General features: G+C 52.2%; 1 protein-coding gene across 1 annotated transcript; it reads left to right on the forward strand.

Moving 5' to 3' along the window:
• Positions 1–5,247: 5,247 nt before the first annotated feature.
• LOC122368546 (glutamate--cysteine ligase regulatory subunit-like) lies at positions 5,248–26,895 on the forward strand. The gene is made up of 7 exons (XM_043342567.1): positions 5,248–5,316; positions 9,252–9,415; positions 9,682–9,756; positions 10,092–10,218; positions 10,844–11,040; positions 21,442–21,562; positions 25,856–26,895. Exons 2-7 carry the CDS (start codon positions 9,269–9,271, stop codon positions 26,017–26,019), a joined length of 831 nt encoding a protein of 276 aa, XP_043198502.1. The 5' UTR covers positions 5,248–5,316; positions 9,252–9,268; the 3' UTR covers positions 26,020–26,895.
• The last annotated feature ends 516 nt before the right edge of the window (positions 26,896–27,411 follow it).

Here is a 27,411-nt window from a genome sequence, read left to right on the forward strand (position 1 = left end):
GTCGCACCGCTCGCAGCGGAACAGCGAGCCGTCGTGCAGTCGCAGGTGCGGCCGCAGGAAGCGCCGGTGGCGGAACTGCTTCTGACACACGGGGCACTGGACGGCCGAGGTCGGGGCGGCGGCGGCGGCGGGGGCGGGGGCGGCGGACAGCGCGGCCGTGGAGGCGGGGGACGGAGCCGGCGCCGGCGGCGGCTCGGTGGAGGCAGACGGCGGCCGGCCGCCGCCCGAGAACGGTCGGTCGATCTCCTCGAAGTAGCCCTCCAGGTCCTCCAGCACCACGCCCTCGGAGATGTTGGACATGGTCTCGGCGAACTCCCTCAGCAGGTCCTCACCTGCGGCCGGGCGCCGGTCACCGGCAGGTCCGTGGATCCACCCGCACGCCACAGGGGGTACATAAAACAGCGATACCTGAACCCAACAATGGCTACCAAAAACCTGTAACTATACTCCTAACTCGAGTCGTAAGGAATCGAAGATAGCAAAATGATACGAGCTTTTGCTGCATGTCGACATTAGTTGACCTAAAACTTAAATTACCAATGATGCAAGTGGAGATAACTGGTGTCAAACTTCTGGCCAAATACTCAGTTTGGTTATCTGCAGATGTTACTATCAATGTATTTTCGTTCGCTTACATCTCCTCACCGGTCATCGAAATCCCATGAAAGAAAGTAAGAAAGAAAGAATGAAAAGACTGGACTGGGCAGCTATGCAAAATGGCATTCAACGACAAAAAGTAAGGTCAGCGATCAATAATCGACGTTTCATTCGACCGCTGACCCAGCGCAAACCGAACCGTCATAGCAACCAGCGGTAAGTGACTCAGCGATTTTGGTAGCCCAGTGTACTCACCTCTGTCGATGGTGCGTCTAACGGGTCGTCTGCCGCCGCCGGACGGCTCGGCAAACGATACGGACATGGTGCCCTGCGCGGACAGGTAACAGGATGTCAGTTACCGCCGTACGCCTCAGTCATGGATGAGTTAATGCTGAATTAGTGTCCCGTGAAAATTAACTCAGGGATCCGCGACATTAGGATCAGGCCTGCCATCTAGCGAGTTCATACTGAATTAAGGGAAACTCCTGAGTATGAGCGGCCGGCCGGCCGGCCGTGGGGACGCTCTTCAAAAGCTAATATCTTAGGAACGGGACATCCGATTGACAAGCGGTCTTCTTTACTGAATGTCACTTGGACGTAAAAGTTCTGTGGTGTGATGGCCACCATGCGTTCTTGCCAACCACCGCACGCGGCGCGTGGTAAAGTTGGACATTTTTTAAGAACCCAAAAATTGCAACCTCAATAACGGCACAACGGTTGGGCCGATTGAATTGAAACTCGGTACACAGTAAGGTCTCCATCAGATAATTCATCTGCATGTGTTAAGGTTCGGGTGCTACAGCACGTGCGCACGTGCAGGGGGCGCTTCCAGATCTCGAGAACGGCTGGGCCGATTGCGCTCAAATTTGGTACACGGTTGGGGACCGGTTAGTAGGGTGCCGTGCAAAAGTCAGTTTGGACCCCGTTTGCACGTGCGCACGTGCAGAATGCCGCTTCCAGATCTCAGGAACGGCTGGGCCGATTGCGTTCAAATTTGGCACACCGCTAGCGACCGGTTAGAGGGGTGCTTTGCACAAGCCCGTTGGAAGTACCCTCTCGCCCTTCCGCACGTGCAGGGCTCACTATCTCGCTCGCTCGTTCTCCGCCCAAAAGACGTTTTACTGGTCGTTAGGAAGTGGTAAGCTAGATAGGCATTGGAATCAGGCCTGCCAGCTAGCGAGAAAATTATCGTTAGGTAGTGGTATGCTAGATGGCAAGTCTGAGCTCAATGTCGCCGAAAACTGCTAAGACACCAATCCAGTATTGTTTCATCCATGCCTCAGTTACAGCAGGATACATCATTTACAGCCGGGCAAACGACACAAACGGAGTGTCATGTGCGGACAGGTAACATGGTGTCGGTTACAGATCATCCAAAGTCAACTTCCCACTCCACAGCCCACTCTCTCTGGTCCTGTCCCACCATCACGACCTCCCTCTGACGCTCTCCCCTGTTCCCTCCCCACGTGACTCACCTCTGAGGGCCTCTCCTTCACGAGAGGGATGGCCATGTCGGGCTCCGTGCCGCCCGTCACCTCCAGGGACGGCCAGTTCTCGTCAGCCAGCGTACTGAGGTCGGCCGTGTCTGCGGGCATCGGTTAGAGATCGGTCAACGACGAAAAAACAACGGCTCGTCGATAACAAAGGGGAAACAACGATAACAATGGGAAACGACGGAAGACAAGATATGACAGCGGGATCCAGGACCAGATCAAAAGACAATTAAAACCAACCACTCCAACAGTACACTTCGAATAACCATAAGTTCGATTAGACTTGAAGTGTGATGTTCATCGAAAACAAAATCATTCCGAAAGCAAGGCTTGATTGTCGTTCAGCACTATGGAACTACTACTGAGTTTTAACTACGAACTCGACCTGTGCAGCTGCCCACCTGAGAACACGGAGAGGGTCTCGGTGCGGTCCAGCAGACTGGCTGTATCCGCCACAGAGAGGATCGACAGCGTCTCCTCGAGGTCCCGGGCGCGCGCCGCCTGCTCCTTCAGACCCTCGAAGCCGACCCGTTTCTGGGAGGCCGCCGGCGGCCGCTGTGGTGCCGACGGCTGTACGTTGGTGATACCCTCCCAGCCTCGCAGACAGCCGAGCAGCGGCCGCGGCGACGGCTGCTCCGGCGGCGGCCGGGGCGCCTCCAGCAGCGGGGGCGGCGGAGGGGGAGGAGGGGGCTGCTCAGCCGGGCGGGGAGGCTGCAGGGCGGACCGCGGCCGCTTGCCGCGCGGTCTGCGGGCCGCCGCCGGCCGGGACCGTCCGGCCGGCTGACCGGCGGGCTCCGGCTCGGTGCCGACCGCTACTGTGGCCGGCTCGGGTTCCTGTTTCGGCACCACAACCGGCTCCGGGGTCGGTTCGGCCGGGGTCTGGCAGCCCACTGTCCTGGTGCCGGTCGGCGGCGGCGGCTCGGTGCGCGCCGGCCGCGCGATGCCGGCACTCTCCAGGACAGCAGCGGCCACCCGGCGCACCAGCTCAGGCCACGGCTGTCCGGCCAGGCCGCGCGCGTTCAGCAGGAAGGCGCCGTACGGGATCTGCACCACCAGCCGCTCCAGGTGCAGGCTGAGCACGCAGGCGGCGCGCCGCTGCCGCGCGCACCGGTACCGCGCCGCCAGCGCCTGGTGCAGCCGGCGCACCGTCAGCCGCGCCGCGTTCCACTGCTGCAGCGTGGCCAGGCACGGCGCGCACACGCTCTCCACAATGTCCAGCTCGTCGCGCGCCGCCGTGCTGATGTGACCGGCCAGCAGCTGGCGCAGACTGGCAGACTCTGTGGCACGCTCTGGGTCCGCGCCGGCCGCCGCCGCCGGTACCGGGACGTTACACACCAGACAGCACTGCAGGAACGCCGGCTTCTCCAGCTGATTGTCGACAGACATGGTGCTCATGGCTGCAGGACTGCTTCTGAGTCCCACTTACCTAAAATGGCAACACAGTAGCAGCTGAAACAAACAATACAAACCAAAGTCAATTTTCAGTTGGTGGCAGCTAGTGCAGGTCGCAGGTGGTGCCCTGCCAGGTGTCAGTTGTTGGTCTGGCTGGTCAGTGCTCTGTCACTCTTGTAGCTCTGTCACTCTTGTAGCCTTACTTTGCATTTTTTCTGACGCTTCACAATAAATCAACACCTATGGAAAATCACATAAAGAATATGAATATTAAACAGCCATGGAAACATTTTCCCTAATTGACTGCTATTTGCTAATGTGAAAACAAATATATTAGCTAGGCTTGTCCTTTGATGGTTTTAGAAGTAGAATAAACTTTAGTAAATAAAGTTTATTAGCTAGGCTGGTTGGTATTTTCATTCAGCAATTACTTTTTCCATATGACAGGAAAGGTGTAAGCAGCTGCAGACAAAACAATGCACCAGGCAACATTCCTGTAGGTAAATCATGCATGGTCATCCTGCTCTGCCAGGCAAATTCCACTCACTAGTCCAAAATGCTGCATTGATGGTAAGTGGTAACTAGGTTATTGTATATTTGTAGCATCATAATCTGGCAGCAGTCTCAAGCCTCAAGGCCATGGATTGTCACACTGCCTTCAGCTATTTATAGGGAAGTGTGATGCCTGATTTATGACTGCCCAAATGAACTGGAACTTGCTTTGTCAACAAACTTTGGTAATGACAATGGTAAAGCAGGTGTCCCACTTGACACTTCCCTGTCAAAAGTTGAAGACAGTAAGCAAGCTCTAGCCTTGAGATGGCTGCCAGTTTGTTACATCACAACACCAACTTGTTAAAATACCAGTAATAAAACTATACCATTGACAGCATTTACTATAAAGAGGAAATTGCCTGGGACTTGGAAGCAGGATAACACAAGATATCCAGGAGAAAAATGCTTAGTAGTGTAGATCTTAAATTTCAGTGTTTCAGCGGTATAACTATCTCGTAATGATATGGGAAATATCTTGCATTATGTAATTTTCAAATTTCACTTATTGTCTTGATGCACTGAAAGCAGTTTTTCAGACAATTGCAATCAGAGTAGATCTTGAGCAAACCAAAGCAGGTTCTTAAACAAACATTTAGCATCTGAGACACCAAATTCACATATCATTCAAAAACACACATCACCGCGATTTTTTCGACGATAGGAACTAAGCAAGTAGGTGGTCGAATGTCACCAAAAACTGTGAAAATCTACAATTCTTACTCTATCCTCTATCTTACCGCGCCGTTTTCGTCAAAGTTTCTGCTGGAATTGCCTGTGAAGATTTGTTTTCAAAAGAAGTTAAGTAATGACGTCATTAACTTTTAAAAGCAAAAGGAAAGGCAGAACACGCCCTCATCATTTTTGCTAGGTTAAAATTTGGAAATTTTGCCTTTTTTAGTGAAGATAAAAATTATGTCATGTCTGCACACTTTATATCTATGTCTGCACACATCAACCAAGTTTTATGTCCGTTCCCAATTAGCTTAATTTTTTAATTATTATATGAACTGATGACGTCATGACATCAATATTTTTTTTTGGTAACGCACAACACGAAAGCTGTTCATCTTGGCTTTTTCCACATGTGGAAGCTTCATAAGCGTACTCTGCGGCTTTTCATTGGTCAAAAGTTCGGATCATGTTGATTCCACCAATGAACAGCCGAGGAATAACAGCATTCTGATAAGAAAAACAGCTACCGCAATGCGCTCCAATGATTGTGGTGTCTGGTGGTGTTATTGGCGTGAACACGGTGACGGAGGAGAGTGTTACGAGGAAGGTGGGGGGATCTATGCATTTTATGCATGCGTTGCTTTTCAATTTTCGCGTATTGAAGCACTAAAAACGGGGTTTTAGACAATCAGAGTAGATCTTGAGCAAACTAATGCAGATAAAGTGAATCAGACTTGGACTCTTTCTGTAATTTTATCGCAGATTATTGTTGGCGTTCATAACTGTCTTGTGGATTCCAGGACAAATCTTCGTATGGCATTTCTCCGTCGCGCAATTCTTCGTCCGCATTTCTTCGTCCGCAAATCTTCGTCGGCGCATTTATTCGTGTCGCATTATTTCGTCTCGCATTTCTTCGTAAGCGCAAATATTCGCAGCGCATTTCTTCGTTTCCGCATTTCTTCGTCGGCGCATTTCTTCGTCAAGCATTTTTTCGTCCACGCATTTCTTCGTCTACGCAAATCTTCGTCCGCATTTCTTCGTCCACGCAAATCTTCGTCTGCGCATATCTTCGTCCGCAAATCTTCGTCCCCGCAAATCTTCGTCCGCAAATCTTCGTCCGCATTTTTTCGTCCACGCATTTCTTCGTCTACGCAAATCTTCGTCCGCATTTCTTCGTCCACGCAAATCTTCGTCCCGGCAAATCTTCGTCCGCAAATCTTCGTCCGCATTTTTCGTCCACACATTTCTTCGTCCACGCAAATCTTCGTCCGCAAATCTTTGTCTGCGCATATTTTCGTCCGCAAACCTTTGTCTGCGCTATCTTCGTCTCCGCAAACATTCGTCCACAACTGTGGTTCAATAAAACCATGAAGAAATATCAGACCATTGCAAGTGAATGACGAATTTAATGCATGGAATGGATGATCGAAACTTTTGAAGCCAGGTAGATGAGGTCAGTCAGGTGAAGCTATTGTATTTGGGAGCCGACAATTGTAACATTCCATATCATTTGTGTCCCGGACATTCTTTTTTTCGCGGTCGATGAATGACAAAATAATCTCTTGTACCCTCGCCGGCATAGGCGGCGGAACGGGGAGGGCACCGGGGCACCGTTCCCCTCTTTAATTTTGGCCTTTTAACAGTAGCCCTATGGTCGTTGCATGGAAAGAATGGGACTAAAAGTCGGCAGTGCCGTGCCCCCCCCCCTAATTGAAAGTCTTCCGCCGCTACTGCTTGCCGGACCTTTTTTTTGTCTACATACACGCCGGCCGAGGGGGGGCGGGTACGACTCCCCCTCCCCCCCATCGCCGTTTCGCCACTGGTGGAGCTAGCGCGTCGCGGCCAACGAGCGTGTGCTCCGTTACGAGACGCAGAGATTAATACCCGATTTTAAGGCCTTCTAGGTCAGGGGCCGGCGGCTTACGGCCCGCGGGCCGGATCCGGCCAGGTGGGTGACGGTTGGATCCGGCCCGCGACCATCTGACGTCCGGCCCGCGGCTGGTATCAGCGACTTACATCGTGTTCCGGCCCGCGGTTCTTTCAGAAATCGACTCCGATTTAAAAGTGACTTAAATGTGCTTTGGCACAATAGTTCTTCCTTCGAACACTTCATGAGTTTATAAACACTATTTGCGGCCTGCGGGCTGGGTTCATGTGGTGACCCTTGGTGACCTGACCTGCGACCTGACCTGGTATGACCAGTGACCTCTAATAGCAACATATGTACTAGATAACTGGCGCCCTATCGCTGATTTTCGACAAAATGCGCTTTACTCGGTGTTATAGCGCTTTCCCTAGAAGACCCGTGAACGGTGAAACATAGTTATCTTTGACCTGACCTGTGACGTCATCGGTGACCCCGAGGTCAATGAAATTTAGCTTCCTTCCACAAATTTGACAGGGCTATCGAACGCCGTTTGAATTTTCCGGATCCGTCCAGTAGTTTCGGAGATACGGGGGGGGGGGCAAAAAAATGCCCCCCCCCCACCGCCTGGAAGGTTAAACGAGTAGACCACGTGAAGCCGCCAAGTGCACGCAGCCAGCAGTCGTTGATGCTGCGCGCAAAAGCTGCTGACCAAATCTTACCGTTGCAAGTTTTGTCTTTAAGTAGAATTAGACAAAAACACCCGCAAATGGTGTTTATAAACTCATGAAGTGTGCGAAGGAAGAACTAGGTATTGTGCCAAAGGTCATTTCAGTCACTTTTATATCGGAGTCGATTTCTGAAAGAACCGCGGGCCGGAACACGATGTAAGTCGCTGATACCAGCCGCGGGCCGGACGTCAGATGGTCGCGGGCCGGATCCAACCGTCACCCACCTGGCCGGATCCGGCCCGCGGGCGGTATGTCGACCCCTGACCTAGAAGGCCTTAAAATCGGGTATTAATCTCTGCTTCTCGTAACGGCGCACACGCTCGTTTTTTCCGCGACGCGCTAGCTCCACCAGTGGCGAAACGGCGATGGGAGGGGGGGGGGTCGTACCCGCCCCCCTCGGCCGACGTGTACCTATGTAGAAAACAAATAGGTCCGGCGAGCAGTAGCGGCGGAACACCTTCAATTAAGGGGGGGGCACGGCACTGCCGACTTTTGGTCCCATTCTTTCCATGCAACGCCCATAGGGCTACTGTTAAAAGGCCAAAATTAAAGAGGGGAACGGTGCCCCGGTGCCCTCCCCGTTCCGCCGCCTATGCCGGCGAGGGCACAAGAGATTATATTGTCATTCAACGACCGCGAAAAAAAGAATGTCCGGGACACAAATGATATGGAATGTTGCAATTGTCGGCTCCCAAATACAATAGCTTCACCTGACTGAGTGATCTCATCTGCCATGACTTCAAAAGTATCGATCATCCATTCCATGCATTAAATTCGTCATTCACTTAAATGGTCTGATATTTCTTCATGGTTTTATTCAACCACATTTGTGGACGAATGTTTGCGGAGACGAAGATAGCGCAGACAAAGATTTGCGGACGAAGATTTGCGTACAAAGATTTGCGTGGACGAAGAAATGCGTGGACGAGAAATGCGGACGAAGATTTGCGGACGAAGATTTGCCGGGACGAAGATTTGCGTGGACGAAGAAATGCGGACGAAGATTTGCGTAGACGAAGAAATGCGTGGACGAAAAAATGCGGACGAAGATTTGCGGACGAAGATTTGCGGACGAAGATTTGCGGGGACGAAGATTTGCGGACGAAGATATGCGCAGACGAAGATTTGCGTGGACGAAGAAATGCGGACGAAGATTTGCGTAGACGAAGAAATGCGTGGACGAAAAAATGCTTGACGAAGAAATGCGCCGACGAAGAAATGCGGATACGAAAAAATGCGCTACGAATATTTGCGCTTACGAAGAAATGCGAGACGAAGTTATGCGACACGAATAAAAGCGCCGACGAAGATTTGCGGACGAAGAAATGCGGACGAGGAATTGCGCGACGAAGAATTGCCATACGAAGATTTGTCCGGTTACGGTCTTGTGAGTTGTGATAACTGATAACTTTGCTGTTAAAGTTTAATTTTCACAAATTTTTCTTTTGTTTTGGTTCATAATATCAGCCAGGATTGGACGTCCAGTTTGACCAACATTTTGACCCAGGAGGAGTAAAGGACAGTGCTCTGCCCTCTACTTGCAACTTGTTAAACTTCAGTCTTCATGCACTTCACCGGTCGGTGGTCACCCCTGCGCAAAAAAACACTCTGTACCCTGGCTTAGTGCTTAGTATCCCACGCTCCCTCTCGTCTACATATGCTCGAATCATTGAAGCTACCCAACAGGAAGACTTATAGCTTATAGCTTATAGCTCTTACTTATAGCTCTTATAGCTCTTGACTTATAGCTCATGCCTCATGCTGATAAAAGTTCATTTGTCTTAATTGTTTTCTTCCACATTAGATTGACCTGGATGGTACCTATGAGGCCATTCTATCAAACTAGATCAAGTTAGATGCTTAGTGTGTTCACATAGTCTCGGCAGACTGAAACGCTGTAATTCTGTAGGCGCACATCGTTTCTCATCGCTCTCCTCCCATTGACAGTCTGGCAGAGTATCAACATGAGCGGTGCCGGCGAGAGCGCGTGTAGTTCGCGGGGCGAGCCGCTGGCGCTGGGTGAGGCGTGCACCGACCTCACCATGTCGACGGGCAATGTCATCTCGATGCGTGGGGTGCGCCGCCGCGCCGGACAGGGTACTACCGAGGAGGTGAGCCGAGTTTTGGCTGTCATGCTGTCTGTGGTGTGTGACGTGACAGTCATGCTGAGTGGGTGCTGGTTTTGTGTTCAACATGCATTGTCATTGTTTGTTTACATTTCCTATAATTCTGCATCAGTGTGACTATAGTGATTCTTGCTTTTTTCGACAGCCCAGCTGAGCATACCTATTAAGTAATGACCATGTTCACGTTTTCTCAGTTTCGGTAAGCGCTGACTGCATTCCTATAATAACCAAAGTACCTGGCTGCTTTTCAGTTGATGTCATCCCTGGATCATATGCTCGACATCATTCGCCCGGCCAAGGGCGAACTGGACCGGCCGTCAGTCGTGGTAAGCCAGGCCCCACCGCTGTAACCAATTGGACGGCTTCTTGGCTACATTGACGCAGGAAGTGCTTAGCTATGGCCATGGGGTTATATTATTGATGACCTATTGTCTTACCTATGGTAGAACTGTCAAAACGTTAACCCATCGCGATAAATATCCACTTATCAGCACATGCAGAAGTTGGGGACTTAAACACCTATGAAAAGCCCAGATATCTGAAAAGAGCCAAATAATCACTCCAGTTGTCTCACCATTTGTCTATGCCTCTATTTGGTACTGCCTCTATGTGTGCAGCCAGCGCAGCGATGTGACGGTCAGTCTCGGTTTCTGTCCGCCAGATGGCAGTGCCGTGTGCGTGCTACAGCGTCAGTCTGGGTGAGGAGGAGCGGGAGCCGCTGAGCATCACCGTCAAACTGTTCCCGGTCGGGCTGGACACCGACGCCGTCCGACAGGCCGTCGAGCGAGGTACACTGTGCGGCCCGGGCTGGGAGACGGGGTAATGTGACCCGCGGGGTGGCGTCAGTGAGCTTTAGCGTCCACAAACAGCAGGCTCGTCAATGGTCATGACAGTGGGAACTGGGAAGCCTAGGCACATTTGTGCGATTTCTATGAGATTGCTCAGTTATTTATCGGATAGACGATTTTATGTTGATCTTGAACCTCGATTCAGATACCGACTCGGTAGAACGTATCCGCCAGCTCTGACGGTGTCCGGTTTTCAGTTGTCCAATCATCACACAGCTCACTGACTTCGACGGTATCCGGTAGCTCTGACCGTGTCCGTCCCCTCTCTATATCCGGCAGCTCTGACCGTGTCCGTCCCCTCTCTATATCCGGCAGCTCTGACCGTGTCTGTCCCCGCCTGTATCCGGCAGCTCTGACCGTGTCCGTCCCCGCGTGTATATCCGACACCTCTGACCGTGTCCGTCCCCTCTCTATATCCGGCAGCTCTGACCGTGTCCGTCTCCGTGTGTATCCGGCAGCTCTGACCGTGTCCGTCCCCTCTCTATATCCGGCAGCTCTGACCGTGTCCGTCTCCGTGTGTATCCGGCAGCTCTGACCGTGTCCGTCCCCTCTCTATATCCGGCAGCTCTGACGGAGTTGTCGGTGAAGCAGGTGGAGGCGATCGTGCTGTCCAACCCTCTGCCCTGGGAGGAGATGACGCTGGAGCAGCTGCTGCCCCTCTGGCGGGTGCTGGAACAGTTCCACGCGCAGCAGAAGGTGGCCTACCTGGGCCTGGCAGACGTGGAACAGTCGCTGTTCGAGGCCATCTGTCAGTGTGACCAGGTCAGTACTGCGGCGTCCTGGTTCGGCGGCACTGGGGTTAGGGCAGTTACTAAAACACTGGTCTACCAAACGACAGACTGGGTGGCTAGCGAATTCGGTGTCCCGAATCGTAGCGCTGTATTTTATAATGGTGTGTTCCCTAGACGTATCCTGATGTTCATCCTAGATGTATCCCGACAGTGCATCACTGCTTGACAATATATTCTCTAATAACCTTTCAATCTTGAATGACCCAGGTCTTATTTTGAGTGACTTATCAGACCATTTCCCAGTGTTTGTCGATCTTACTCTCAGAACAGACAATTCTCATAAACATATGAGGCAAACCATCACTTCTTTTAACTATAACATGATTCCTCACTTGCAAACTCGTTTGCAGTTGAAACTAAGAGACTTCTGTAATGAAACTGATGCGGAACACGCATGTACAACATTCATAGAAGCCTACACTTCCGAGATATCTAGGTGCAGCCACACCTATACTCCCACTCGGAAAAAGACACCTATTAAAGCATGGATTACCCCTGGCTTATTGGTTTCCATTAACAGAAAAAAACGAGCTTTTTCGCATAAAGAATAGACACCCGTCTCCCTTCAATATCAACAACTACAAACGTTATAAGAATTTGTTCACTCATATACTGAGGAAAGCCAAACAAACTTACTATCAGAATGCACTAAAAGATTGTGGCCCGAGGGAAACCTGGCGGCTACTGAACGAGATAACGAAAGGAAACATAATTAAACAAGAAAGTCCACCTTCTTTTAAGATTGGTGATGATGTTGAAAATGACCCAAAAATAATCGCCGAATCTTTTAACTCATACTTTGCTAGTGTTGGCAATGACTTAAAAGAGCGGATACCTCCTTGTTCCACCGACCCTATTGAAAATCTTCCTAGAGGACTAGGAAACCCACTATCATCATTCACCGAAACTAATGACATTGAAGTTACTGAGATAGTAAATAGCACCAAAAAAGTTGGTGGTGGAATAGACGGCATTAATGCACGTATTTTTAAAGCAGCTTACCAGACTGTCCTAAGAGAGCTTGTCTTTCTCTTGAATTTATGCTTACGCCAAAACGTGTTCCCTCGCCCTTTGAAAACGGCGGTTATAAAACCAATTTTTAAAGCAGGGGATAAGCAACGTTTTACAAACTATAGACCAATAAGCATACTGCCTTTTATATCGAAAATACTAGAAAAACTAGTACATACCCGACTTGAGCATTTCTTTAAACATAACAAAATCATCACCGAATTTCAGTTTGGTTTTAGAAAAAGCATGAGCACTTACATGCCCCTTCTTTTGGTTCAAGAAAAGGTAAACCAAGCATTTGAAGCAGGCAAAGTTGTCTGCGGCTTATACCTTGACCTCCGAAAAGCATTTGACACTGTGAACCAAACCATTTTACTTAAGAAACTGTATGCTTACGGTATACGTGACAATGCACTTATGATGCTGAAATCATATTTAGAAGGCCGCACACAGTGTGTTGAGGTAGAGCATGTTCGCTCCAGCCTTGCTTCGGTTGATATCGGTGTTCCCCAGGGCTCCATCCTTGGGCCACTTCTGTTTTTAATTTACATCAATGACTTTCCCTCCATTTCTGATGATATAACTGCATATCTGTATGCAGATGACACAGCCATTTTCATTGAAGGCAATGATGAAGCCCATTTGCAAAGAGTCATCGACGCCACAATGCCCAAGATAGCTGTTTGGTTTCAAGCAAACCAATTATCTTTAAATACAGACAAAACTTTTTGTCAGCTCTACAATAATTCTAAACGCGCTGTCAATGTGTCTGTTTTGCTCTCTGGTGCACATATTAAATTTGTTAAAACAGTTAAGTACTTGGGCATGTACGTAGATGACGATCTGAAATGGAAATCACACATTTCACACCTTTCTACAACGCTGACTCGTAACGTTGGACTCATAAGCAGAGCTAGGTATATATTGGTACCTAAACAGCTGCTTCTTTTATATAACGCACTTTTCCTTCCGTATATCAACTACTGCTGTATGCTTTACAGCAACACTTATATTACAAACGTAGATAAGCTCGAGAAATTACAAAAGCGTGTGGTCAGAACTCAGAATGATTGATGGCGAACATAGACTCGCACACACAGCACCAATTTTTAAGAAACTGAAAATACTTAAGTTGAGAGACATTGGTAAGCAGCAGATGCTTCTGCTAATGCATAGAAAGTTGAAAGGAACTTTGCCTTCATCTATTGACAGACTTTTTACGATACTCGAACCGCTTCGAGATACTCGCTCAACCCATCATTTCCACGAGTTCTTCTCAGAAAAAAAAATTATCGCAGCTACACTACTAGGTGGTCTGCACCTAGGATTTGGAACTCAATAATTGGTCCTAAGTTCACAGATATGGAAGCAGTTCCACTAACAAAGAGAGAAATCAAGGATTTCTCAAAGCAGTTTTTTATCGATCAATACTGATACCATTGCCAACACTGACATTATTGTTCTTGTGTTCCACCTGCGTTCATAAACATACTGTAACGAAACGACCGGCTCAGCTTGCTTCACCACGTGTGCTTATATTTTCTGCGCACATTACCGGCGCACAACCACCGCACTTCAACTTCACACATAATTTTGACTTCCAGAGTGTATTGGGTTTGACGTCCAATACAGATAACGACGAACGGTAGGTGCGTTATTGCTCAGCTCGTCCCGAGGGACCGACGAAACCAACGACGAAAACTGCTCGACACTGTCGTGACCGGCAATCGCACCGCGCCACGACACGAACTCGAATGAATGCTAATTCAATGCCTGCCGCTAGATGTCTCCCAAGCTAATTCAATGCCTGCCGCTAGATGTCGTCTACATTATTTACAACATCCTCCCAGCCTTTGAAGTCAACAGAACTTCAAACACAAGGTCACTGCCGCTATAAGTTTGTGTTAACGTACACTACAACATATGGATATCGACCGCGAACTAACTAACATGATAGGTACACAGACGGTTCAGGTCTAAACGCCAAGAAGTCCGACTACAGGCGGCTAATACGTGAAATTATACGCTAGTGACACTCTACCTCCAAGAGCGACAATGTATCTCAAACGCTAACCTTCAACGAAACACGTCTTAAGTGCCATTCAGCACGAGTTCTCGCAGGCGAGGCAGACAACTTAACACAATACGCAAGTCCAACTAGAGTACCTGCTTAGCCTGTGGGCGCTACATTTGACCCGAACGAGTACTAATCTCAAGCAAACCAAATTTGGTTCTACACTCACGGACTTTACTCCAAGCCCGATATAAACAAAGGAACCACCACAGTCACAGGCGACACCGGACCAAACACAGAATGGACACATATACGTCACCACCGCATTTAGTAAATGCTGAAGACAGTGATCGGTCCCGCCCTGCTGCCAGTATCACTGCACCTCCAAATCGTGCAGGCGTTGGATAGGACGAGTTTTCAGCCCTGAGGAGGTCCGCACCTCGACTGATCTCACTCGCCCGTCCCTCCCCATGTGAAGCTTCGTCACTACTCCGTGAATTCACCTCATCCTGGGCACCTTGTCTTCCCGAAGCAGGACAAGCGATCCGACTGCTAACCTGCCCCGAGTCCGGAACTTACCGACAACTGGCGGCAGTGAGCGGAGATATTCTGACGACCAGACCGACCAGAACTTGTTGAGCCGCTTCTCACGCACACGAGCTCTCTCTGATAGCTCTCTGGGATTCACAGAACCCGGGTCTTCCAAAACCCGTGCGGGAAAACCCGTCCCTCTGCCAGTCAGGAAGTGAGAGGGCGTCAGGGGTGGTACTGCTTCGAGCCCGTCACCGACGAAGGTTAAAGGGCGAGAGTTTATGCAGCACTCTATCTCGAAAAGGACTGTTTCAAACTCTGTCCGTGAGAGACACCGTGTCCCAAGTGTCTTACGGAGTCCTGACTTCACGGATCGCACGAGGCGTTCCCACCACCCGCCCCACCACGGCGAGTGAGGTGTGATAAATCTCCACTCCGGAGCCAGGTGTCCAAAGAAACGTTGCAGCTGTGCGTCAGCCCCCTTGAAAGTCGGCGCGTTGTCCGAGTAAACGACTCTGGGAACACCGCGCCTCGCCGAGAATCGTCTCAGCGCCATCATAAACTCTACCAATGACAAAGCCTCAGTCATTTCAAGGTGTACCGCGCGTGTGACAGCACACGTAAACAAACACACATAAAACTTTTTGCGCGGGAAATCGACACTGAAAATCGGCCCAGCGAAATCCACCCCAGTAACTGTGAATGGCGGCGACTCGGTCACTCTACAGCTCGGCAAGGGAGCCGCCTCCTCATTACACGGCTGCGAGTCGTGCCGCTGGCACGACACACAGCCACGTTTCACACGTTTTGCGAGGCAGCGCAGACCCAATATAAAATAGGCCCCTCTGAGCGTGGCTACCATCGTGTTCACACCAGCATGACTCAGTAGGAGGTGTTGTTCTCTGACCAAAAGCTCGGACAAGTGACCTCTGGGTAACAACACTGGGTACTTCTCCTCGTACTGTAGGTCAGACATTTGTAGCCTACTGCCCATTCTCAGCAGACCATCGTCACCCACGAAGGGGGCCAATCGGAAAATGCTGGAGCCCTTTGACACTGTCTTACCCTTCTCCAGAGCGGTCCACTCCTCGTGAAACTCGCTCCGCTGCTCCTGACGCAGCAGCTCGCGCTTGGCCTCAGCCAACTCGATGGAGGACAACTCATGACGCCTGGACCTCTGCTGAGCGCAGCGACAGTTTTCAATGAAGCGACGCACCCATGCTACGACTCGCACCGCCTTTGAAAACTTTCCCCAGCGCTCTACCGGAAAGACGCGCTCAGGTTGAGTCACAAACAAACTAACATTGCTGATTTCCTCAGACTCTTTCAACATTTCTCCCCTGACAAAATCAGATGAAACGAGATCTCTGTCCGGCGAAGATTCACCGGAGGGCAGCAGCGCCTCGCCGAGACAGCGCGCGCCTCCCGCGCCGCCGGCGCTGTCACACGCCGCTGTCTCCCGAGGAGACTCGGCCGGACCCGGAGCCGATACCAGAACGGCCTCGTCGACCGGAGTCTCGCTCACCTTCGACTCTATCTGTCGTGGGGGTGACCCGCGGTCTCCGACAGCCAGGCAGGTCCCACCAGCCACACATCAGACGCTAGCAGCTGCTCCGCCGATACGCCTCGAGTCGTCAGGTCTGACGGATTGTCCTCCCCTGGCACGAACTCCCAGTCAGCAGGGCTGGTCAAACTGTGAATCTCGATCACTCGGTTACGCACGAACTGCTTCCATCTTTGGGGATCACCTCGTATCCACCCAAGGGCGACCATGGAATCAGTCCAGCACTTACAAACTGTGCTGTCTGGCAGACACAGAGCGCGGCGGACATGAGTCACCAGTCGAGCGGCGAGAAGGCTGCCTAACAGCTCTAATCTCGGCAGACTCACTGTCTTCACCGGCGCCACTCTGCCCTTCGCCATCACCAGTGTGACACTGTGCGAGCCATCTGACAGCGGGGAACGGAGGTACACTGTAGCACCGTACCCACTCGGGGAGGCGTCGCCGAAAGCATGTAGCTCCGCCCCCGCCTCTGCGCCACTCCAGCCCTCGACTGAGTAGGAGCGAGGGACTTTGAACTGCTTTAGCGTCTCCAGACCATCTAACCATCTGGTGAAGACTGAGTGACTTTCAGCGGGCAACAACTCATCCCACTGCAGCCCCTGCTGCCACAATGTTTGGAATAGGCACTTAGCCACCATGGTGAATGGAGTTAGAAACCCCAGAGGGTCGAAAAGTCTGGCCATAAAGCTCAATACTACACGTTTGGTCGGCACGACATCGTCAGGAATCGAAACACCTTCGAACATGAACACGTCCTCCTTCGGAATCCAACTTAGCCCCAGCACTTTGATGCTCTGGCCTTCCCCACCAGACACAGCATTGTCGAACAGCAGAGTGCTGTTTGACCTGCATTTGGCCAGACACATGCCAGCATCAGCCACGACAGACTGAGCCTCCGAAAGGAGACTACGGGCTTCCTCCTCAGAGTCCGCTCCTGACAGAAAGTCATCGACATAGAAGTTAGACTGCATCTCGGTCACCGCACGTGACGCGTCATACCTGGCGAGGTGATGACGGAGGGTCGCGTTCAGAAGAAAGGGACTGCTGCACGTCCCGAAGCTGACCCTGGTCACTCTCATCACCCGTTCTCTGCCGCCGCAGAGCCAGATGAAGCGATGCACGTCTCGATCTTCTCTCCGAAGTCCAATCTGGAGAAAGGCTTTGACGATATCCGCTGTCACGGCATAACGCCAGCGCCGAAACCTTAGTCGGACATCGACCAGGTTAGGCATCAAACAGGGACCCACCTCCAAGCAGTCATTTAGACTGACACCGTTCGGACCACACACGGAAGCGTCAAACACAGGGCGGACCTTCGTGGTTTCACTGCTCTCCTTCACCACCGGATGGTGAGGGAGATAGAATGTGGGGTGAGAGACCACAATCTCCTCACTCGGGACCTCCTCGATCATCCCCGACTCCTCCAATTCACTCAGCACAGCATCATATTTAGAGCGAAGGTCGGGATCTCTATCAAGTTTTCGAGTCAAACTCCTGAGGCGGCACCTCGCGACCGGCAGGTTACTCTGAAGCTCAGGGGCATGGTCACCCTGCTTCCAAGGCAGTGCGACCTCATACCTGCCATCGCTGAAGCTGACTGAGGACTCGAAATCCTCCAACACCTTCGAACTGGCCGGCTCCTCATCAGAACGGATGCCGACGCCTTCCAGACTCCATAGGTTACGGACGGCGTCCTCGTGCAGATCACCAAGAGTCAGCAACTGGCACGATGTACTGCCTGCAGCACAGAGTCCAGAGGAGGTCACGCCAGACACGATCCAACCCAGTGAGGTCTCCTGGGCTACTAGTGACCCTTCTGAACATCGAATGAAGCCCTGCTGTACAAGACTCCAGTACACGTCAAGACCGACCAATATATCCACAGACATCTCGCGGTTCTCACTATAGCTGTCAGCCAACTCAACCCCTACGAAAGAGGCGAGGGCTGTCCGAGGGACTCTGGGTCGCTGCAGGGGGGAACAGATCACTGGTACTTCCACAGCAGTCAACAAACACTCCACAGGTTTGGACAAGTTGGCTCCACTCACACGGAGCCCCCTCACAGCCCTCTCACAAGTGGATTTTCCCCCACCAAAGGCTGCATACGAGACAGACTCAGAGCCGAGCCATGTAGCGCCCACCTTTTTCACCAACTCTTCCGACACATAAGTTCTGTCTGACCCTGTGTCGAACAACAAAGTCGCTAGGACTGAGCCATGCGCTCCATGTACCAACACTCGAGCAGTGGGGAGCACAACACATTGATCATCACCACTGTTACACGACAGAGACACACGAGTCTCTGAAACCTTAGGACTAGTAGAGCTTGACACACCAGGGGGCTCTGCTACCCTCCCCTGACTAGTCTTCCCCTTCGAAAAACAACACAGCTTGTGGTGGCCACCGCCACACAGCTCACACTTTGACTGGCACTCCCTCGCCCGGTGTGACCCGGACAAGCAGCGAAAACATGCCCCAGACTGCTTAATCAAGTCGTGTCTCTGCGAAACTGAGAGCTTGAGGAGCTCATGACACTCCACTGACCTGTGTGCCTTTCCACAAAATATACATACCCCTGATGATGCAGTCAGAGCGGCTCCAGATGGAGTCCGCGCCTGTCTCACACAGTCCCTGAGAGGCTGGTTCCTCCCAGCCGGTCGAACATCCTTGTGAGGCTGGCTCCTGCCAGCTGCTCGGACGTCCCGGGCCGGCTGAGTTGTCCCCAGCAGCTTGGTGAATGCTCCGGACCTTTCCCTCCTCTCAACTTCTGCTGCCAGGAAGTCCATCAGTGCATTGAGGTCCGCTTCTTTGCCTGGGCCAAGACGGGCCCACTCCATCCTCAGGTCAGGGTTCAGTTTACTGAGGATCATAGGAACCAAGAAAATGCCGTACTTATCACCAGTGACCTCAAGGGCTGACAGGCTACGCACATGGATCAGGACATTGTCAATGAGGGAGCGAAGGGACTGGGATGTTGAAGACAGAGGACCAGTGATAGCTAGGAGCTGCTGAACATGATTGAAGATTATCACTTCAGGCTTCCCAAACCTCTTTGACAATAAATCGCATGCTACTTGATAGTTCGCTGATGTGAGCGACAGACCAGCAACACATCTTGCCGCCTCACCTTGCAAGCATGACTGTAGGTACTCAAACTTGACCACGTCTGGCAACTCTCGTTCACCAACAGCTGCACCGAATCTCTCCCAGAAGGGAATCCATTTAAGTACATCCCCATCAAAGCTAGGGAGATCTAGTCTCGGGAGCTGAGGGCTCAAAGCTGACACAGATGCAGAGCTTACAGCTTCAGGCACGTTACCTTGTCTGCCATCAGAGACAGCAGCAGCTACCATCTTGTCAGCTCTTTCAATGGCTTCTGTCACTTCATCTCTGAACAATCCAGCCTTGATTATATCTTCCAGCATGTCATCTTCAGATTCGAACAGAACTTCCAACTCCAACTGGATGCTGTCCAGTTCCTCTAATCTGCTCTTAAGTTCACTGCGAACAGTCTGTATCCTTGTAACATCAACATCCTGTTCACAGTCATCCAGAACCTTAGAGAGCTTGTTCTTTGTTCGGCTTACCCAGGCCTTGGCAGCTACTCGTCTCTTCTTCGCTTTCTCAAGATCTGCCATATCTCAAGACAACTGAAAACAAATTGAAATGCACACTCGAATAGCACACTGAGTAAATCAATCCCGGTCTTGTCCCCGGCCTTCGGCACCAATGTAACGAAACGACCGGCTCAGCTTGCTTCACCACGTGTGCTTATATTTTCTGCGCACATTACCGGCGCACAACCACCGCACTTCAACTTCACACATAATTTCGACTTCCAGAGTGTATTGGGTTTGACGTCCAATACAGATAACGACGAACGGTAGGTGCGTTATTGCTCAGCTCGTCCCAAGGGACCGACGAAACCAACGACGAAAACTGCTCGACACTGTCGTGACCGGCAATCGCACCGCGCCACGACACGAACTCGAATGAATGCTAATTCAATGCCTGCCGCTAGATGTCTCCCAAGCTAATTCAATGCCTGCCGCTAGATGTCGTCTACATTATTTACAACACATACGAATACCTGCCAATGAAATGATCCCCCATTTTATTTATTGTGGGTATGTACGTACATTTACCTGATAATGTATTTTTTACCCGCTCTCTCACAGGTACATACTTGCACAGTACATAGTTATATGTACACAATTACAGAATTTGTCTATAATAAATGCATATCACTTATGCATACCTAGAACATTGTACATCTCTATAACTGGGTAGGTATGTTCTAACTGGGTACCTAGATCGCCACAAGAGGTGGTGGTATTTAGTGGTCTTATGTCTTTTCCCTGTTTGTCTTTTACTTCTTCTCGAACTTTTATCCCACATTTTTGTTTTGCCCTTTTCTTTTTGTTAAGCTTTGCTTTTTCTCCCTATAAACATCATACAGTACGTACAGTACTAACTGTATGTCTTTGAATCATCGCCATCGCTCAATGACCTATCTTTCTTGCTATTTACATTACTTGCTATTTGTATACCGGTCGTCTCGTCTTGTTTTGTGTACTTACAAGTCACACTTAAGTTCTCCTGGATACGTAACAATACGTAAATCAGCCCTACGATACTTCCCACCGACCTGGGTTTACCGAGCAACAAGCTTGCTTAGCTCGGTATCCCTTTTCGGTGAGGATCTGACTCCTCCGGGTGTGACTAGGCTCTGTCCCTCTTCTATAATGCAAGCTTTGCATGCGCTTATTACCACTAACCCCTGGATCACTCTCTCCTTCTCACTATCTTCTTTGGGAATGGTGTAGCGGCCAGTCAAGCTACATTTAGTCTTGACTTCTTTGCCTCTTCTTATGACATTTTACTAACTTACTAAGTATTGTATTTAGCTTTGTTTTTGTTTGCTTTCCTTTTTCTTAGCAGGGAGTGTCGCGACTTTCTTCATATTTTTGTCTTGGGAGGTGTTAACGTAAGGTGCTGTTGTCGCGTGGGTCAGTGGGTGGACACTCCTGGTCGTCTGATCATGGGCGGCGGCTTAGAAAAAAAAATGTTCATGTATGGCAACCCATTAAAACCCTTCACCCTCCTTTGTTAACAAAAATTACGTCGTTAAACACTGCACAGATATTATTGTCGTTATGCGTATTTAGGCATCAATTTCTACCTTTCTGATTGGACGCCGCCCGCGGGCTGCCCCTGACGTCCCCCCCCCTCCCCTTCTCCCCCTCTGACAGGTGGAGGTGAAGCCATCCCTGCTCCAGATCAACCTCACCAACTGCTGCTCGGTGCCCGACGACCTGCGGGACTTCTGCCGGCAGCGGGACGTCCAGATCCTGACACACAACGACGCACAAGGTGATAGTCCCTGCGGGGCGCCGGCGCCGGCGGGCGGAGTGGGTGACACGCGAGCTTACGTGCCAGCTCCCGCAAACAATTAGGGGTCAATGTCAACAGATGGGCGAGTGGTGCGATTGCCATCAGTTTTGGCCTTCGTCACTCTTTTACGACAGTCCAAAACAGGCTAAACAAATATTCTGGTCACGTCACTAGGTCAACATATATTACATGCATTTGGATAAGGACGGAAGACTGCTGAAGCAACTCCTCTCAAACGGACACTATAAGCCAGGTAGTCTCTGAAAATATACTGGGTAAAGATGACATCCATAAACTTCAGCATAGAAATGGGCATTTCTTAGGAACAAATGTCCAATGAAATTTATTTATGTTTGCGTACTGTAATAGTTTCATTCGCCTTTCTCGGCGTCAGAAGCGATCGCTAGCTCACTGAGAGTCATCAGCTTAGCAGTGTGCCGTTAGTAGTCACGATGACATTGTGCGACCATCGTTAGCAAGGGTGACGGTGCAGGCACAGCGCCAGTCACGGCGGCGGGGGCCTCTCAAAGCGCCGAGACACGGTGACTCAGCTAGACCGGGCCGCTCGTACGGCGTCAGAGCGGTGATCGTTGGCAGTCGCTCCTTGTTAGGTCGAGCTGCCCCGGGTGATTGGCAGACGTTTGTCTAGTGGAGTCGAGTCACTGTGCTTGTTTTTGCATCACGGGGAGTGCTGTCACACTGATATACTGGTGTGGTGGGATGATATAGTCACAACTGTCTGGTTAAAATCTGATTGTGGACATCTCTGGGTGATTGTAGTGTATTGCACTCACACATACATCACTCGCACTCAAGACTGAACAGTGAACATTCAACTCGACTAATGTGCCCCGCGCCCTTGCCGACGGCTCGCCGGCGGGCACCCGACTCCGTCTCCCGGCCGGCCCGGGCGCGGCGCCGCGGCGCGACCGTCCCGGTTACCTGACCCGGCCGGCTAAAGGTCGGACCGGCTCCGGCCGCCGCTGCCAGCCCGCGGCGGGCCCGGGGAGGGGTACTACACTACATTCCCTTCCCCCCGAAGCGCTCATCTCCACCAGCGCCTCGTTGCCCATCCCGCTCGCGTGCGGTACGGGCCCTCCATGTTTCCGGCGTCCGCGACGTCGACGTTAGAGGCATTTCCGGCAGAGTCGTTCCAGACGTCTCCACCTACGTCGACTTCGGCCGATCCGCCGTCGCCTGTCTCCACTGCGACGGTCCCAGCGCCGCCTCCGGCGCCGTCAGGAAGCTGGTCAGGCCCAACAGCCTCTCTTCTCTCGGCTGTCTCCACGCCGACAGTCTCGGCGCCGCCGCCGGCGTCGTCAGGAAGCAGATCAGGCTCGTCAGCCTGTTCTCGCCCGCCTCCTCCGGGAACGTCAGGCCGGCGGACAGATGTATGACACGGGGAGAGTCGCTCGGCATGGACTCTGATGCCACCCTCCAGCTCGAACGACACGGGACCACGCTGTGCGGTGACGACACATGGCTTGGAAAACCGAGGTTTTCCCTTGCGCGGCCTTGGCATCAGGCGATAGCGAACGACATCGCCTACCTTTATGTCGGGCTTCCTTGCCGTTCGGTCATGATACCGCTTCATCTTTCGCTGCTTCTTCCGGACGTGCTGTTGGATGGCGCCGTCACCTCTGCAGTCACTGCTCTGCACCACGGCGTTCTCCAGTGACGTCCGCAGCTGGCGGACGCACCTTGTGGACGAATCCCTTGATGGCTGGCAGCACCTGATCCTGCTTCACCTGGCAGACGACACTGCCACGGCTCACCGTGACTCCGAGCTGATGCTGGAGATCACGGCCCATGATCGGTACATCACCCACCGCCACGTACAGTTCCGCTGGAACGGAGAGCTGGTCCGGTCCTGTGACGTCAGCTGACATCTTACCCAGCACCTTAATGCCGCTGCCGTTCCACTGGGCGAGCTTACCCGCAGGACGGAGAGGGACGTGACTGAAGAGCTGCCAGTACGTCCTCGCTGGGACGATGCTGACCGCCGAGCCGGTGTCAACCAGCATCCTGACACGCTTCATCTCAATGAAGGCATCATAGTACGGGCACGACACTGTCTGAACGACCGGACATACGTCATCCTTAGCAGACACGGACAAAATCTGCACATTGTCAACAGCACCGGTCTTGTTAGAACGAGGACAACACTTGCTTAAGTGTCCGACAGTGTTACACTTGAAACATTTCAGGTTCCTCGCTCTGCACTCCTTGTCATTTGCCCAGTGACCCGGTCGACCACAGGCACGACACGTACCTGACTTCTTCACAGGAGGCTGACGCTGCGTCTGCTTACGCGCTGAGTCACTGCGGCTCGTGCTGCGCCGCTGCCCAGTATACGCCACCTCCACCGCAGGAGCTGAAGGTGAAGTCGCACCGGCAGATGAGTCGTGCAGTAGAGCTTTTCGCTGCAAGCCCCGGTCGTGGGCCTCGGCCACAGCCTCTAGCTTGGAGAGAGATAGGTCATCAATCATTATCAGCTTGTCACGAAGCTGGTCAGAGCGACAACCCTCGATAAACTGATCACGCAGTATGTCGTCAGTCAGGGCACCATAACTGCAACAGGCCACTGCCTCGCGGAGGTTGGCCAGGAAAATCACACATGACTCATCAGGGCCTTGGGTGCATTTCCGGAATTTCAAGCGAGCAGAACGAACATCAGAATCGCTCTCAAACAGTTTCTTGAAAACAGCTACAGCAGCATCGAACTGAGACACAATTACAGCACCAGCGCCGCCGGCGTCAGTGTCACTTATTCCAGGTTCGATGTTCTCCTGCTTGGTAGCTGAAGCAGCAGCTCGGTAGAGTCGACGTGCCTCCGCTCCGACTGCTGTCAACAGGAAAGCTGTCCGACGACCGTCCGTCCAGTCCAACCACCCGCTGGCCTCAGCGAAGACCAGGAAGTCCTCGTACCATTGTCGCCAGCTCCCAGGACGCTGTCCCGGCCGCGACAGGAACTCCGGTGGCGCCGGTGACTGGAACATGTCGTCTTGAATGCAGTCCGCTTATCTCAGCCTCTTGTCGCCACTTGTAGTGTATTGCACTCACACATACATCACTCGCACTCAAGACTGAACAGTGAACATTCAACTCGACTAATGTGCCCCGCGCCCTTGCCGACGGCTCGCCGGCGGGCACCCGACTCCGTCTCCCGGCCGGCCCGGGCGCGGCGCCGTGGCGCGACCGTCCCGGTTACCTGACCCGGCCGGCTAAAGGTCGGACCGGCTCCGGCCGCCGCTGCCAGCCCGCGGCGGGCCCGGGGAGGGGTACTACACTACAGTGATGAAGTGACGTAACCTATCTCAGACTGCTGATTCTCCGGAACCTCGAAATTGAGCGGACAACTTTAGTGTCATCGTGTGTTGAGCATTTTAGCATATAACCTGGAGTTATACTGGGGCGCGTCCAGTTTAGGTAATGCCAGTGCAGTGTACTATGACATGCTACGTTACTACCAATGTCTCACTCAACTCCTATCCATTATCGCCCCCTTATTTCCCCTTACCACTTCTTCTACCCCATTTACCCCAACCCCTGCGCTGACTCTGACTTGCCGTGACACCTACTCTGACCCTCCCCCCCCCCACAGAGGTGCTGCCGGGCGCCGTGCTCCGGCCGCTGCTCTAACTGCCCCCCCCCCCGCCCCCCCCCCCCCCCACAGAGGTGCTGCTGGGCGCCGTGCTCCGGCCGCTGCTCTAACTGTCCCCCCCGTCCCCCCCCCCACAGAGGTGCTGCCGGGCGCCATGCTCTGGCCGCCGCTCTAACTGTCCCCCCCCCCGCCCCCCCCCCACAGAGGTGCTGCCGGGCGCCATGCTCTGGCCGCCGCTCTAACTGTCCCCCCCCCCCCCGCCCCCCCCCCCCCCACAGAGGTGCTGCTGGGCGCCGTGCTCCGGCCGCTGCTCTAACTGTCCCCCCCGTCCCCCCCCCCCCCACAGAGGTGCTGCCGGGCGCCATGCTCTGGCCGCCGCTCTAACTGTCCCCCCTCTCCCCCCCACACAGAGGTGATGCCGGGCGCCGTGCTCCGGCCACTGCTCTAACTGTCCCCCCTCTCCCCCCCCCACACAGAGGTGATGCCGGGCGCCGTGCTCCGGCCACTGCTCTAACTCTCCCTCCTCCCCGACTGTCGCCCCTGCCCTGACCGCCCCCCCCCCCCCCCCCAGAGGTGCTGCCGGGCGCCGTGCTCCGGCCGCTGCTCTAACTGCCCCCCCCCCCCCGACTGTCGCCCCTGCCCTGACAGCCCCCCTCTCCTCCTTACAGAGGTGCTGCCGGGCGCCGTGCTCCGGCCGCTGCTCTCCAAACACCTGGCCCTGGCCGAGCCGCAGCGCTGGTCGCTCGTCTGGTCCCTGCGCTACCTGGTCATGGTACAACACAAGGGAGTCATCAAGAACAAGGGCTACGTCGTGCACGTGGCGCGCTCCTAGGCTCGTCCCCCGGCGCGGCTAGGCTGATTATCACTGGCTCGACAGGTAATGTGACACAGAAATGCCATCAGCCGAGCGCACCGGACGGACGGACGGGTACTCGGTGGGGACGCGCCGGTCTAGCTGCCAGTAACGCGCTCGTGGTGCCTTCACTTCACTCTGGCCATCTGTAGGCAGGTGTTTGTTGTGTTTCTGCACATTCCCCGCTGTGAGGAGGACGACTATACGCCTGTCGGGGCCAGGGAGTAAAGAGCTTAGGAAATCAAGTACTTAGTAATAATCAGGTCCTAGGATATGACGTGATTTTATACCTTGGGTGGGATTAGATACGATGTAACTAGTAATGCGAAAATCTATACGGGAATGATACTCTATACATTTATATTCATCGCTAAAAATCACTTTTTCGTGCATTTTCCCTTCAATATCTTAGAGATGGTAGTTTCATCACAGTTTCTGAGGGACTAGTTCATTAAAGTATTCTCACTAATAAGAGGGTAAGAGATTTGCGATGGTACCTTCCTAGAAAACCAACTAATCACGACGTGGCCATTTATAGACGCTAGTGACATTAACGAAGGTGTGCTATTATTGTACCTACGTATGGCGGTAGACGGGACTGCTGCTGTTGGCTTGTGCAGTAGTGCCCCTTTTTCTCCCATTCAGCTGAGTCGATTTATGAAACTAACTGGGAAGCATTCATGTATCGTGCAATATAGACCAGATGTGCTTATTTTAAGTGCAATATTCTATGTGTTTGTGGTAGTGAAATGTTCTGTTCTCATTTTTCGTTAGTAATGAGTTCGCATTGCCGACGCCAGTAACCAGTTGGCAATCAGGTAATGTGAATGTGGAAAATAAATGAACTCAGGCTCCGCTGCTCTATGCTGCTGGGCGTCGTCGCTGATGTGGCCTCTTTTGTGAGGCGATAAACGCGGCACAAAGCGCAGACGTCGGTTTATGAAAATGAATGGCCGACCTGGGTATTGTGGTGCGGGCTGCGAACTAGAATCGAAGGCGAACTTTATTCTGAAGGTGCTAGGAGGAACTTGGAAAGAAGGAGTGTATCACTCGACAGCACTACAATGAACCGAGGAGCTCGAGCAGAAGCTTTACTTGTTCGTACCTGAATTCCATATCTGCTTAACACGTTGGAGTTTGACGATATGTCTTCGAATGAAATACGAGCAACTGCAGTCATAAGACAGTTTCTTGCGCCGGTCACACGCCGTCCGTCTCGCGACTGGTCCATGCTTTATAATTGTATGGTAGCGGCATTGAAATTACTTTCGCCGCCCACGCTCGACCTTTATCCACTTATCGCCACATGACGGTCAGAATGTCTGACAACAACTTCCCGGCGCAGTTGTTGACGGACGTCTATCGGCAGTT

This window comes from Amphibalanus amphitrite, unplaced genomic scaffold (genome assembly GCF_019059575.1).
Source record: "Amphibalanus amphitrite isolate SeventyFive unplaced genomic scaffold, NRLGWU_Aamphi_draft 000956F_arrow, whole genome shotgun sequence".
NCBI lineage: Eukaryota > Metazoa > Arthropoda > Thecostraca > Balanomorpha > Balanidae > Amphibalanus > Amphibalanus amphitrite.